General features: G+C 32.7%; 1 protein-coding gene across 1 annotated transcript in view; it reads left to right on the forward strand.

Moving 5' to 3' along the window:
• The first annotated feature begins 235 nt into the window (after positions 1-235).
• LOC115878112 (glypican-6) overlaps positions 236-16,958 on the forward strand; it is a 372,496-nt gene continuing 355,773 nt past the window's right edge. Inside the window, exon 1 of the mRNA XM_030894481.1 lies at positions 236-599. Within this exon, the coding sequence (XP_030750341.1) occupies positions 413-599 (187 nt within the window). The 5' untranslated portion in view covers positions 236-412. The remainder of the gene's footprint in view (positions 600-16,958) is intronic.

The raw sequence follows: 16,958 nt of genomic DNA on the forward strand, positions 1-16,958 counted from the left end.
CAACTGATTCTTTGATTCTGACTAATTTTTATTTGCGAATTATGTGGCAGATCTTGTACATTTAATGCACTACGGCAATCCCGCCGATAAACATGTGGTGATAGGCGTGGTTTAACTCGCGCATTGCAATCGGCGATGGCGATAGCGATAGATTTTCCCGTAACAGAGAGAGATAAGACGCTACATTCCCCGCAGGTGCGATTGCGCGTTGAGTCGAACTACACATTTTTGAATTGATAGAGTGGGCATTGTACCCATCCGTGAGTTGTCAGAATTCCGTATTTCGAGTTGTTCGGCGATCGGTGCGGATGTTGTGCCTTAACTTACAGGAGTCGTGAGTATCGTGATGCATAATAATAAATAACAATAAACGTCTCAATACAAGTGTAGATCGTATTTAACTTGTAAAATAATGGCTGTGATGAACAGAATTGTTAGTGGTCGAGTTAAAATGTGCCGGTTGCAGAGTGTTGTTTTGTTTTTCGTGATGTTTGTCGCCGAAACTGCATTTGCAAATCCTGCCAGTTGCGAACTAGTCAGAAAAGATATGGAATTGAGGGGCATTCCTAATGCAGATGTGCTCGTGAAACCTCAAAACGGTGAGTTTTTGTGTCAAAAAGTACCCTTTTATACAAAATACAAAACCATTCTATCAGGTGTCTGCGGTATATCAGGTTTATTTATCAACAATTTTTAGTATACCTGCCTACTTTTAAAACAAGTAAAGGGTATTTTTTTTTTGTTCTAAATATTAATTTCTTATTTTAAGATAGGTGGAAAATAATCTAAATTTCATTAGAGATTATAGGTAAATATAGTACCTGTTTAATCTTAATGAGTAACTTTTTGTTTATGCTTCTTAATTATTATTATCATTAGCCCTTGTTTGTCCAGGATTAATAAATTAATACCTAGCAATATTATCAGTTGATAATGAATTTATTTGATCTTTAAGCTGACGAATTTTATCAAAATATCTCTAAACTACCTAGTAGGTAGTATTATTTCTCATTTTTATGAGTAGGTTAAAGTACCTATGGGCTATGAGTTATATTATGTTAAATTTTTACTTACTTGTTCTGCCTAGTTTATAAATTCTCTCCAACGAGTCAGTGAAAATTTCGACAGACGACATCCAAAGATGACAGAAAATACGATTCGCCTGTGAATTAAAATGACAGACACTACTGTCACTATCAGGGATTTTCTGGTTGGTCAGATTTATACAATATGATAAAAAAAAACGGCGTCAGCGATGGCTATGAAATGAAGATGACTGTCATTTTATATGTAAAATTATATGGGGAATGTCATCGATCGTCATTTCTACGCCAACTGGACGCTCTTTTTTTCGATCGTAAAAAGCTTATTAGGAGAGTATACAAACTATCCAATATCTAGTCTGGTTATTTTTATGAAAAATCATACTTCTACTAAAATGCTACGAATATGTGTTTGTTTATACATATACCTACTATCCATCTAGTTTAAATACTAGGTCTACAATTCGGTATTCGGTATACAATATATTCGTTGCTAAATTATATGTAGGTATATTATTTTTTATAAGCAGCGTTGGGCTTTTACCTGGCCACTATTACACTTTTTTTTTAAATCAAATTTCTTTGTGATAAATTTTATTTAAAAGATGTTTTATGAAGAATTTGACAGTGTAATATGTGTGATTTTATAAAATATTGTATATTAAAGCCACTATTACACTATAAAATTTCTTTGTCAAAGATCTTTTATAAAAGATATTTTAAGAAAAATTTGATAGTGTTAATATACCTACAATATTTTATAAAATCACGTTACACTATCAAAGCCTTCATAAAATAGCTTTTAAATAAAATCTTTGAAACATCCTCAAATTTTACTTAAAATATCTTTTATAAAAGATATTTGACAAAAAGGCCACTATTACACTATAAAATTTCTTTCTCAAAGATCTTTTATAAAATATATTTTAAGAAAAATTTGAAATGACACTTATTACACTTATCAAATTCTTGATAAAATAGCTTTTAAATAAAATCTTTGATAAAGAAATTTTATAGTGTAATTCCCGCCTAACACTGTCAAATTTCTTTATCAAAGATCTTTTATAAAAAATATTTGATGACAAATTTGACATTGTTAATATACAATATTTTATAAAATCGCACATATTACACTCTCAAATTCTTTGATAAAATAAAATCTTTGACAAATAAAATTGATAGTGTAATACTGGCCTAATAGTAGCCTAATTCCAGCAAGTTTTAAATTTCAAAAATATGCATTTCATTCACATTAACATCAGGTTCTATGGCATAGCAGAATAGATAGCACAAAAAACTGCATTTTACATTAAACGCCTTTGCGTTTTATTGCTTTTAAATCTATTTTAGTTTAAGGAGGGTATTACACTACAAAATATCTTTGTCAAAGATCTTTTATAAAAGATAGAAGATAGGTATTTTATGAAAAAATTGCCAGTGTTATTTACAATATTTTATAAAATTACACAATATTACAAGTATTACACTGCCAAATTTTTTGACAAAATAAACTCACAAAGAAATTTGATAGGGTAATAGTAGCCTAATTAATGTACATACCACTAAATTTAGTAAATATTTTTGAAAAAAGTTCTTTATATTTTAAACGGATCATTTAATAGAAACTAAGTTATTATACATACTTAATAAGATGATAAGAAATGATCTTATGAGAAGGATAACCAAAATACGGAGAGCAAACCCAGGATCCATTTGGCATGGGTAGCATTTGGAAATATGAGCGATATTTTCAAGGATAAAAAGGTGCCCATCAACCAAAAATCATTAGTGCCCAAAATCATTAGGGAAAAAAACGCAACACCTACATACGTCAAAAAACAAAATTAATAGATGTTGTTAAAAGAGTGGAAAGTCTGAAGTGGCAATGGATAGGACATGTGGCAAGACAGGATCCAGATAGCCCCAAAAAGTCATCCTAATGTAGACCTAGGGGGGGAACAACAAGAAGTGTGGGCCGACCAAAAATGAGATGGGTCGATGACGTCAGGGCAGTGGCGGGAAGACAATGGATGAGATTGGCTACAGATCGCGAAGCATGGAAAAACCTAGAAGAGGCCTATATCCAACACTGGATGGAACCAGGCTGAGAAAGAAGAAGAAGAAGTGCCAAGCTTGCGTCCAGCGTTGGAACAAACGTTCACCCCATCGTGTAGGAGACACACTTGCTAATTGCAATATTTTTGAAAACTGTACCAAATTTTGGTTCCAACCTCGGTTGCAACGATGAATATTCCCGTGACTATTATTCCCTCATTAGAGGATATTCATATCCAGATCTCTATAATTGTTTTAAACAGCAATAACTTTTTGTATTGTCGACCTGACAACAGTAAAAATATATTGCATTTTTTAGTAGGTTTTTAATGGTTAACGTGCAATGAGCATGTTTAATATTTTTGTTTTCAATAATCGTATAATCATCAAAAGAAATTCCGAACAGTTTGTAGGGACCTAATTATTTTATGGTAATTTTTATTGTTTTTAATATTCCACGTAAATTTTTGTATTTTACTTGAGATTTTACTTTATGTTCTTACATGGTACCGGTTATGTTCTAATCTGATAAGAATCGTATAATTATGGCAAATGAGTGGGTAGATGTGTTTTTGTGGCTCTGGCGAAATGGTAAAGAGTAATAATGAGCAATAACTCCTTAAGTTAAGGTTGGGGTTATCTTTGTACGCATCGATTATCCTTTAAAGTTACACCTTGGGAGTGTAATTATTGTTTTATCGTAATTTATAATCGTAAATTGTTAAACGTGTAGATTATTTTGGAATTTTTTAAGAGGCGCAAAAATTATTACATGGCAGTACCCGTCGATCAGTGGTAATTGATATCATCAGTAAAAATTATACATACAACTTTAAGTATATGGGAATATTTTATCGGTAAAATTATATTTTGGTGTTAGTCTTTGATTTTAATTTGTCTATAATAAATGAGTTATTTTTTAATTCTCCCTAAGTATATCAATATTTGAGTCACCTGGATGAACTATTATTTTTACCATTTTTAACCAATAACGACCAATTTTTGATGCAAAGTATACGAAAGATAATAGTTTATTAATTAACACCGAGGTTAACACTAAAAAAAATAATTGGATTAAAAAAAGGACTCAACTCTCAACTTTCGTTTAGCTAAAATCTGTTATATAAAAAATGACTTTATATGTATATTATGCGTTCTAGAAGGCGCCGGCGTTAGGAGTACAAATAGACAAAAATTTTCCTGCGGAAATGCCTCATCTTCATTTTTCGGACTTTAACCAAACCGAAATCTGTTACATTAAAAGTAGTCTTCAGGGTGTGTTTTAGACATTTTTCTAAACATAAAAACACAAAAAAGTGCCTGCGGAAATTTTTTATTTTTATTTTACATAAAAAAAATACTTTAGAATAGCCGAAATCAGTTACATGAAAAATGAACTTATATTTGTTTTATACGAGCCTTTACGTATACAAATACAAAAAAATTCCTGAGGAAATGTGTCAATGTCATTTTGTGCACTTTGTTTTTCATACATTTTTCAGTTTAGAAGCTTACGGGACCCGGGAGCGAATAGGGGTGCTGGGTGGGGTAAAACATCTTTCGGAGAAATAACAATTCTTGTAGAATAGATAATATAGGTTCTTGTAAATTATAAGTACCTCGGAATGTTACACTTATTCTTGTTTTTTATTAAAGCTTTACGTAAATAGGGCTGATTCAAAACAAAAAATCATTGGATCATGCAGTTTTCTTTTATATTTTAATAATTAACTGTGATTTTGCAGAAATATTAGATTGGTTAGGATTTCTTTGTGGAGGGTGTTAAGCTGTGGTTTTTATATTTTAATAATTAACTGTGATTTTGTAAAAATATTATTAGATTTTTTATTAGATTGGTTAGCATTTTAGACACTTTTAAATGATTTTTTTTGTTCAAAACTGCTTCATCCAAGGATTTTTTTCTTTTAAACTGTTCTATAAGCATAGGACTTTCTGCCAAAAAAAATTGCTAAATTCGTGGGTACTTATACTTTACAAGACCCGATAATATAATAAGCAACAAATGGAAAATGAAAATCAAGCATTTCCGCAGGAAATTTTTTATTTTCCTGAGTCTGTAAACGCTTCTAAAAGGCAAAAATATATATTTATTTTTTATATAACTGATTTCAGCTATTCTAAAGTCTATTAAATTTCCTCAGAAAATGGATACAGTTTATTCCCACAGGAAAATTTTTATTTTCCTCAATTCGTGAATGCTTCTAAAAGGCAAAAATATATTTATTTTTTATATAACTGATTTCAGCTATTCTAAAGTCTAATAAATTTCCTTAGAAAATGAAAACAGCTTATTTCCGCAGGAAAATTTTTGTGTTTATATGTTCAGAAAAATTTTAAAAAATAAAACGCAAAATGTATTTTTTTATAGCAGATTTCAGTTATTATAAAGTGCGAAATTTGGAAATTACGCATTTCCGCAGGAAAATTTGTGTTTTCCGTGGTTCACAGTAGCTTTTTAAAGACAAATTTTTTTCTAATAACTGATATCAGCTAAACGAAAGTTGACCCAAAAAAAGAAATAAGAAAAAAAAAATTCTTTACGCTTGATGGGAGTAAAACTGAAGGCCGTGACAGGACCGGGACGGGACGCCAGTCAGGAAGCGTCAGGAAAAGTTGTAACGTGGACTTTTTGATCTTGGAGCGTCGTAACTCGGGACCTATGTGAGAACCCATTATCAATGGCGAAAAAATCATCCCATTTTTAATTAATTATGGATCGATTGGAACCAAACTCTGGTACCGAAAGTACAGGAAATTCCCGGTTCATTTGACTCATTAAAGAAACGGGACTCGAAATTATTAATTCCCGGTTCTTTCGGTACTTTCGGGACTCGGTAATAATAATTAAAAACATATTTTTTGTTACGTGCGAAAGGCTTTTGATACTATCTAACGGTCGAAATCAAACTTTTCTAAATATGTAGTGATGCTATCTCTACTGTTCTTACTTCTAAAGTTATTTTGAAGTTTCTATAATGTTTATTAGCAATAATTATTGAAGTTTAAATATTGTAACAATAGATCTTGTATTTTCAAATAAAACACTGGATTTCCCTCATAACTTCTTTATTACATTTTAGTACTTAAGATTACGACACAAATATGTATATCGTGCGAGCGCACGGTACCGACTGACTGCTGCGGACGCCTCACTCCCAATCTTATCTCCCGTAACATTCTATCGCCTCTGTCATAAAAACCATGCATTATGAATAATACAATCTGACATAATACATAAACCATAATTTGTTAATCATAACAATACACTATATAAACAAGGTACTCATAAAAATCATAACAATATGCTATTTTATTATTTAGTAGAATAATGCTGAATGTATTAGTTATATATTTTTGTGTTATGTTGTTATTGTAGGCATTTGCATCTTTAGGTAATTGTTTCAAATTCAGTTAAGTTGGTTTATGTTGTTTGATGTGAAATTTATCTTTCCTATATTTCTTTACTTCTGTTCATGTTAATTTTCTCATGACTGATTAATTACTTAATAATTTGATATTATTTCCATTAAAAATCTCAATTTTTTATCCATTTTACTTTGAAAAACCATCCCTTGCTTTGTGATTGATGAACTGATGAAACCAAAACAATCACCATGGAACAAAAATTAGTCAGTACCGAAAAAAAACGGGAATTCCCGGTTCCTAAGAAGCGCGGTACCGAAATTCCCGGTTCCGAAAAACAGCCCCGGATCCGGAAATTGTTTTTTTTTTGTAATAAATCATCTAAACTAATCTATACTAATATATAAAATCCTTAAGTGACTGACACACTGATTAATCACGATCCTGCTCAAACCACTCAACGTAAGAAGCTCAATTTTGGCATACAGGTTGATTCTAGGGTGTAGAGGTTCGATAAGATGGGATTTTTCGAAATTCCAGTTCCAAGAGGGTGAAACCACCTCTCAAATATTACAATATTTTTTATTTAAAAAACGGTTTCAAATAATAATAACATATTTTTTATTTAAAAAAAGTTTCCGAAAGAAACGCTTAAACACGTATATTTTATTTTGTTTTTTACGTATTTTAAGATTTTTTAAAAATGTATACAGGGTGTTTCAAAAAATCTGGTCATTGATTAATCACGATCCTGCTTAAAGCGCTTGACGTAAAAAGCTGATTTTTGGAAAACGGATTGACTTTAGGGTGTAGAGGTTTGATAAGAGGGGATTTTTCGAAACTCGAATTCTAAGGGGGTGAAACCACCCTCAAATATTAGAATATTTTTTATTTAAAAACCGGTGAGTTTTTCGGAAAACTCTTAAACACGTATATTTTATTTTGTTGTTTTACATATTTTAAGATTTTTTAAAAATGTATACAGGGTGTTTTATAAAATATGACCATTGAGTCTGCTTAAACTGCTTGACGTTTAAAGCTGATTTTTGGCAAACGGATTGACTGTGGGGTGTAGTTCTCGATTATTTTTTTTTCATGCTGACATAAATGTGAGAAAAATTTATCCAGTTTGTATGTTAATGGAAGTTCTTGCTTTGCTTTATCACCATTACAAATATCTTGTTGTCTTTAATATAATTTTTAATTTCAGTATTTAAATGGTCATTTTAATTGGACCATTTACCTTACTACACCCGGTATATCGTAGAACTACTTCACCATCTGGCCTCGTTCCTCGTATCTGCTTTGACTAAACAGCGCGTTTCGCCTTAACAAATCTGCATCTACCTGATCTGCGAGACTGCCTTTTAACAGAAATAGTGATCTTTATGCCTTTCGCCGCCGTCTTTCGGGTCGATCACCGATTCAACGGAGCGCGAGACACAGGGACCACCTAGACGTTTTATGGGTAGTTTTATGGGATATTTTATGCTTGTAAACGGCACACGGTGTACGCGGCAGGCGCCCTATCGCATTTCACTAATACTAGGCGAGATTAAACCGTAGAAATAGGATTGAATGAAACAAATTGGCCACAAACTGACGATCGTAGCTAAAGCCATTGTTCGTGCGAGAATTTTTGATTTTCTCCGGATTTTCTTAGTCCTTTCTGTTAGAGATGAGTATTAGATCTATATTATGTGTATTAGTGTCTTAGCGCCTCTCCTATTCAATATATTCATGGCAGCGCTCTCCATTGTAGTGGACAGCAATATTTTTTTGCATCTGAGTGTACAGGGTGGTTGAAATTGGTCTGTTTTAACAGAGAAAACCTATTTCCTGACTAGATAGAGCAAAACCGACATAGATGTCATGGGCTCGATTTCTGAGAAACGTTAAATGGCGTAAACCGCCTGTTGGTATTTTCACTGCCAACCGAGATACGGGGTCTTTTTGATTTTTTTACCATTTGGAAAATTGCACATAACTTTTGTATTTCGCGGAATAATACAATTCTGAAGAAACGTTCTTAAGGCACTTTTTTAAGCACACTCCAGTGACGTAGTCAGTTCTTTTCTGTACATGCTCTTTTTTTCAGAAATAATAAAAAACATAATTTTTTAAATGGAAATCATAGTTGGTTATGAACTTAAAAAATGCTAGCGTTTAACCCTTTCCAACGATATAAGTTATGTGTATTTATTTCTAAGAATGAGAGAAATATTAGGTTTTTTATCATTGTATCGAAGCGGGCATTGATTTTGTGTTGGCCTAGCTGCCTAATTATTTTTTATCACTATTTAATATTCTGTATTATTATTTATCAGCATAATTAAAGACTTTTAAAAAGGTAAATCAACATTTTATATTAGTATTACCATTTGCAATTAAAACAGGATTACACTATTAAATGGAGAATTTAGAGAGAATTGGATTGGAACAAGGGGTCCCATATCTTGGTCTGCTAGGTCCTGAGATTTAACTCTTTTCGACTTTTTTATGGGGGAAATTAAAAGACCTTATATATATAAGGAAAGAATAAGGCTACTAGGCAACTTTTGGACTTTCCAAAACAACTGTAACACCAGTTTGCCTAATAAATCGTTCACTGAAAAAAAGGATCTCTCAGTCGAAATGAATATGACTTTGACCCAAAAGATTGGCGCTTTTCAATAGGACCAAGAACGACGTTTCTTTGCCCAAAGCATTAACTATCTTTTCATAAGCTTTAAAAAATTACTTTAGAGAATAGAAGAATCTATCTGTCCTAAGTATTTCACTCTTGACCCAAAATTAACATGCAAAGAAGTTCTTGCTACAAGAACAGTAGTCTCTTTGATTGATGCAAAAATTCTCGATTGAAAAGGGACATTTCTTGATTAAAAAGACACTATTCTTAAACCAATAGCGAATACTATTGACTGAACTAAAATTTATTTTGATCTAAGAGAAGTCTATATATACAGGCATATTACGAGGTATATTATTTTCTGATAAATTTAGGTTTTCCTGGTCTGTAGTAAGTAAAGTGATATTATTTTCCTCGATAGTAGTTATTTCTGCTTCTTCACTCCTTGGTATTTTTTGGGGTGGTTCATCACTCTACAAATTACAAAAAAATGTTACGATTAATCAAAGTAAAGCAAATAAATTATTAAAATTATAAGCTTTGGTCACATTTTGAATTGAACTACCTATATTCTTATTCTGTCTATAGTCACGCATGCATTATCTAAACAGGTGCATTAGATAAATGTCTCTTATCTTCAAATATAGCAAATAAATGCTCTAATTTCCATTTTTTCAGAAACTCCTTTAAAGAATCCATATATCCTAAAATTTGTCCATAAAAAATGACAAATGCATGTTAATAACGATCACTAATTTGTTATACGATATTCGTTTAAAAAGCAAATTATATGCAAAATTCCAAGTGGAAAATTCCAAGCAACAAAACCCGTGCGTACTATGATGTGCGACCTATGAAATGCGACGTACGACTGATCATGGACTGATCGGACTGCCGACTGATTGTATATACCGTCCTTGGTCATCGTCTTTGCGTGTCGTTATTATTTTTCATCAAAAGAGTATTTAGCTATTGGAAAATGGTCATGTTTCTTGAATGAAGTACTTCCTAGCGTATTTTTCTTATTATCTTAAAACAAAGTAAATTGCACTTGGTTGAATGAAAATAGATTCAAGAGAAATTTTCGAATTTTTCAAGAGAACCAGTTTTCTTGAGTTAAGAGAGTTTTTCTTCAGGCAAAATATTTTCTTTTACGCTAAAATAAATTCTCTTGCCACTAAATTTTTTTTTTCAAGAACGATGACGACTTTAGTTCAAGTCTATCTTTTTTATCAGTGTTGTAACTCTGTGCGCAAAAAATGTTTATTGTGTATTCAACAAGGAGGTGCTCAGTTCGAACATCTTTGATGATTTTTTTTACATATAAAAAATGACAGCGATCTTCACTTCATAGCCATCGCTAACGCAGTTTTTTTTGTTCGATCATACGGTACCTAGAGTAGGAGAACACAATCAGCTTTGCACAAAAACCGGTACAGAAACCGTTTTATACATTAGGTTTTTTGATTTTCATATTATCATGAATCTATATTTTCCTGTATCGATCGCAATCGATCTTCCGGTATCGGTACCAAAATCGGTCTTACGGTACCGGTACCGAAACCGGTCTTGTAAAAGACGATACCGATACCGGAATTTTGTTGCAAGTACAAGCGACGGGCGAAAAACCGTATTTTTAATACAAGCGAGATTTCGCTCGATTATTGAAATCGCTTGAAACTCGAGTACTCGATTATCGAAATTAATCGGTTTTTCCCATCACTAATATTTACTGTTTTTTAAGTTTGTTTTTTTTTGTTAAATTAACAAAAGCTAAATTATATTACAGCCACCTAGATTTCATCAAATCATAAAAATTTACTGACGCAAAATCATAAAAATGGAAATATCTAGGAAATCTTTTGTCTGAGGGGTAGGCAACCTTAATAATATTATGAAGATAGATGAAGTTTCCATTGAATGACGGAATAATATAATGGATGTTCGATTTAAAATAAAGAAGTAACTTGCTTTTAAAGTGACCAATGTTCAATATTCATTTTGTCTCACCGTGTATAAATTTTCGGGTCAAATTTTAATTTGGTTTAACATACAATGGTTATTTCATCTAAATATCAGGCTATACAAGGTGAATTAGAATTTAGGTAGCTGTTATTGAAATTTAAAATGTATTCTTCATTTTCACAAAATGTGAAATATGTCAAAATCCTTACATTTTAGGCATATACTTCTTTAATGAAATTCACCTTTATTTTTTTCTAGAATCTGAAAATCAATAATATATAGGGTGTTTTATTATAAAAAAAAACAACTTTGATACGTTACTTTTTTTAGGGACACCCTGTAGAACTCTATATATTTTTATAAAATGCTCTAAATTAACCCATATGTAGGTTAATCTAGAGCATTTTATAAAAATCCCAAAATTTCATTTCGATATAAATTACCGTTCTTCTTGGAGCCTACACTTCGCCGTCATATGAGAGGCGCCACCCTGTACTATTTTGATTATTTTTTAATCGGTCAATTTCATGATACCTATGATCAATATAATATGACATTCGTACAATTTCTTTTTATGTCACAGTGGCTGTGGTAATCACTAAATTTGACGTTTAGGCTATACAACGTTTTTTGACAGGCAGTTTTTTCCTCAAAATATTTTAAATATTTTTAATAAAAAACGGTTAATGTTTAGTATCAAAATTCATAAAATTTTACACAGCATTTAATTCAAATTCAAATGTTTCAATTGAAACGTCAAACAGAACTGTCAAGGATGGGGACCTATATATGATATCGATTCTCCAAAGCATTATGATGAATTATCATTATAAACGATATTACGTTATAAACGATATTACGGGCATTATACACCGTCCTTATTCTTTTTATTCAAAGCGAACGATAGAATAATGATAGTTTTTGGATGGAATTGTGATATCTTTCTGGTAGCTATATTGTGCTCCATTTCCTACATTTGAATTGTCTCCCAGTGTGTTTAAGTAAACATTTTTTTTAGGAAAACTAGAAGAAACATTGCAAACAATGGCTAGTTTACACTGGATTAGAGGTACTTAAGCAAATAAAAAAGACAAGTACCGTTCTCAACGTCAGATTAAAGACCTTTTTCGACCTATTGTTCCTTTATCCGGGTTCCACATTATTTTTAAGTATGAAGCTGTTACTTAGCCGTTTCTTGGGTAAATTTGCATTTTCCTATTGTAAAATACAATGACAACATTAGGTACTTTAAAAGCCGATAGCCGCTACCTTGGCATTAGAATATCTTTAGACTTTTAGAAGGTGCCTTAGCATCATAAATTTTAAAATGATACCGTGCCTATTTGCTATAGGACATGCTTTGAAACCTGCCGCAACAAAATCCAACGTTGGAAACGAAAAATACTACCGAAAAATTGAAGTTATAAGCGTTACAAAAGTATTAATGTTTGCGACGTGATTGACAATATAAAAAAAGCTTTATTATTAGATATAACTCTATCTCTTTTCTCTAGATTTCAGCCAGGCTGGATTCTCTGATTGGCGACAAGGTCGGGCCGTCGCACATTACAATTTCTAATCCACCAATTCCAAAAAATCAGCGATGTCAGCTAATTTTGGCAATATCTAAATGAAAACATGCCTTTAAAAAATATGAAACAAAATATTTTAATTGAATATTAACTACCAGAGATCAAAGAGAATATTAAAAAGTAATCATTTATAAAAAGTTTGTAGCCTATTTCTCTAGGAACAATCCGTTTATTTATCATCGTAATGCAATTTATAATGTTGTTTATATTCTCAAAGCCAGTTAATTTGACTCAGTAAATAATTAAAACTGATAAGAAAGTATTTCAATGTAGAGAGGAAATATAAATTTATAGCTCATTATTCTTTATGTTTGATTAACGATTTACAAAGTTGACATGAAAATTAATTGAAAAAAACTATTAAATTTTTAATATTGCGTGACTGGAACTAAACACTCGATAAAGTTTGTTAAGTAAGGATATTTTTATTAGTGTTAGGTTTATTAGTTTTAAGTGTGTCATTATTATCATCATTTTCAGCTTATTCAACCATTTCTAATTATGGTGTATCCCTCACATATTTAGATACTCTCTTTGTAGTTAGGCCCATTGATGTCTATTGCTGGCTATGCGAGCCCAAGTTATCTTTGCTAATTTCCTAATATCATGGTTCCATCTCAGGCTAAGAACATAGTGGAGCGACGAGGATAGCGGCGAGAAAGCAGCGCGTCATCGCGTCCAAAACAAACCTGTGAAGACAAGTACGTGCGAACTGCGAGCATAGTAAAGCGATCTGCTCCAGCGGTTAGATCGAGCGGCGAGATCGATTCAAATAATTTTGTTTTCCTCGCTCTGTCGCACTGTAGGAAATGATAGATTCTCAAAAATTAATAGAATTAGTATTTGTAAGAGAGATTTTATGGGATTAGAAAGATTGTAATCACCATAACCGGTACATTTTAGATAAGTTATGAGATGAAGTGGTAACAAATTTTCGTAAAGGTTATAAAACTTGCCATACTTTCTCGGGTTTTTGAAAACTTCGTCTAACCAAATGTTTGCAACACTACTGCCCAGTATTTTAGCCACTGTTGACATTTTAAATTATCAATAAGCATATGAAAATAATAAATTTGCACAAGTATCTCGCTATTCCTAGCCGCTCTACTATGTTTTAGCACCTCGAGGCTCGATCGACGCGGCATCGCGCTGCTTGCTCGCCGCTATCAAAGTCGCTATCCTCGTCGCCCCACTATTTAGGCTGAGATTATAGTGGAGCGGCGAGGAAAGATAGCGGCGCGGTAAACGGCGAGGCTAGCGTCGCAAAACTTATAGTAAAAGCGGAGAGGATAGAGCAAAAATTGTGCGACATATTTTCCAGTAGCAATTCGACAATGGTCCGACTAAGTAATCGAAAGCGAAAGCTCTTACTTAGCGAAAATACGGCTGCTAAATTTTGTATCTTGCATAATTATTCCCAGCAAAGAAGAATTAGAAGATCAGATTAGTTCATCCCGCTAATAGAGATCGAAGCGAAAACGGAGAGTTTAGTCGTCTTTATTTTAAATTGCGACTATATGAGGAAAAGTTCAGACAGTACTTTAGAATGTCCATTGAAAGCTTTGATCGCATTTTAGACATTTTAATTTCCCCAAACATGTTTGTTTTTAATAGCGTCGAGGATCGCGGTCAGGAGGGATCGTCAACATTCGTATAAGTTCGTAGCCACCTGAGGTATAGAAAGGCCGAGGAAATACATTTGTTTTTGTTATCTCCTGGACGTTCACCATGGCAGAAGTACTGATTGGTTTAGTGTATCAACGAAGGGTTTTATTCATCATGGCTGAATTTTGGAGGAAACCATTTCTAAAATGCGATCAAAGCTTTCAATGGACATTCTAAAGTACTGTCTGAACTTTTCCTCATATAGTCTAAATTTAAAATGAAGACGACTAAACTCTCCGTTTTCTCTTCGACCTCTATTAGCGGGATGAACAGACCATCTCCTAATTCTTTTTTGCTGGGAATAATTATGCAAAATACAAAATTTAGCAGCCGTATTGTCGGTAAGTAAGAGCTTTCGCTTTCGATTACTTAATCGGACCATTGTCGAATTGCTACTGGAAAATATATCGCAAAATTTTTGCTCTATCCTCTCCGCTTTTACTATAAGTTTTGTGACGCTATCCTCGCCGTTTACCGCGCCGCTATCCTGTTTCCTCGTCGCTACCCTCTATCCTCGCTGCTCCACTATAATCTCAGCCTAAGGCTGAGAACATAGTGGAGCGACGAGGAGAGCGGCGAGCAAGCAGCGCAACGTCGTGTCGCATCCAAAACAAACCCGTGAAGATAAGTACGCGTGAACATAGTAAAGCGGAGCGGTTAGATCGAGCGGCGAGATCGATTCAAATTATTTTGTTTTCGTCGCTTTGTCGCGCTGTAGAAAACGATGGATTTCCAAAAATTAATAGATTTAGTGTTTGTAAGAGAGTTTTGATTGGACAAAAAGATAGTAATCACCATAACCGGTATATTTTAGATAGGTTATCTCTACGGGTTTTGAAAATTTCATGTTGTAGTGTATAAATTTCATGTACACTACATCTTTTCGTTTGTTGGTTTCGAATAAACCAAATGTTTGCGACACTACTGTCCAGAATTTTAACTGCTGTTAACATTTTAAATAATAAATAAGCAAATGAAACTAATAAAATTGCAAGTACCTCGCTATTCCTCGCCGCTCTAATTATTATATATGTTTTAGCACCTCGAGGCTCAATCGACGCGATATCGCGCTGCTTGCTCACCGCTCTCCTCGTCGCGCCACTATGTTTTTAGCCTCAAGTTCGGTCTTCTTCTAGGTCTCTTAATTTGGGATTTGATTCTGTGGATCACATTAATTACCTGGGTCTTTTGTCGTATCCACTATAGCGTATTTCGTTCCATTGAGCGTTATGCGACCTGTAGTTTCCTTATGATATCCGTTTAATATTTTGTTTTCTTAACAAGTACAAGTGTCTTCTCTTCCAGCTTTGGTAGTGTGAGCTAAGTAACAGCAGTTAAGATTGGTTAAAGCAGAGCAAAGGTGAAGGAAGAGATGATTTCACTACGACATTGACGTGACATTTGTTGGTACCAACAAATCACTGTGATTTTAGATTACGATCTGAATAATCTCAAATGCTAGTCTTTACTAGTCTTGATAAAAATAATCAGATAAATTGTGTTTTTTTGTAAAAAAAATCAAAGGCATTTATACTGAAAATACCTAAGCCGCACAAACCATCGCATCGACGCATTGGCGCACCAAATCGACGCATTGATGAGTGGTATCAGTGCATAGTGAGTATGAAACTTTAGTCCTATAAATAAGTAAAATATTCAATATTTCTATTGTCAGATGCTAAAAATTATGGATACTGTAGCCATTATTGAGGTTAATATTTCTAGTCTCTTTTTGAAAATGGTCATAAATACAGGGTGGTGCCACTCATACGCCGCGGAGGCTCCAAGAAGAACGACAATTTGTATTGAAATGAAATTTTGTGAGCATATGTAGGTTAATTCAGAGCATTTTATAAAAATATAGAGAGTTCTACAGGGTGTCCCCAAAAAAAGTTACATATCAAAGTTGTGTTTTTTGTAATGGAACACCCTACATATTAATTGATTTTCAGATTCTGGGAGAAAAATAAAGTTGAGTTTTATAAGAGAAGTATATGACTAAAATTTAAGGTTTTTGGCATATTTAACATTTTCTAGAAATAAAGAACAATGTTTAAATTACAATTTACAATAAAAGCTACCTAAATTGGAATTTCCCCGGTATACCCTAATAGGTAGTTAAATTAACTATTGTACTTCAAATCAAATTAAAACTTGATCCAAAAAGTTATACAGGGTGAGACAAAATTCATATTGAACATTGGTCACCTTTAAAAGCATGTTACTCTTTTATTTTAGATGGAACACCCAATATATTATTTCGATATTCAATGGAGAATTCATGTCTCTTCAAAATACTGTTAAGGTTGCCTACCCCTCAAACAAGTTAAACCCCTCAAACAAAATTTTTATTAGATATTTTCATTTACATGATTTGATCTGAGTAGATCTTTATTATTTGATAAAATCTAGGTGGCTGTGATATGTCTGACGTTACTTCAACATAACTGTCCAATTAGTCTACCTTTAACAATTATTTTGTGTCAGTTAAAACAAAAAAAATTGTCAGAAATTTGCCGAAAATGCAAACTTATCCTACATCAGAGAGTATTGATGTGATTCTATTAGTTTGTGAATGCAGTGTGTATTCACCAATTAATAGAATACTTAAATGCTCCTGATTTT

Source organism: Sitophilus oryzae, unplaced genomic scaffold (assembly GCF_002938485.1).
Source record: "Sitophilus oryzae breed Bouriz unplaced genomic scaffold, Soryzae_2.0 scaffold_1500_pilon_pilon, whole genome shotgun sequence".
Classification (NCBI taxonomy): Eukaryota; Metazoa; Arthropoda; class Insecta; order Coleoptera; family Curculionidae; genus Sitophilus; species Sitophilus oryzae.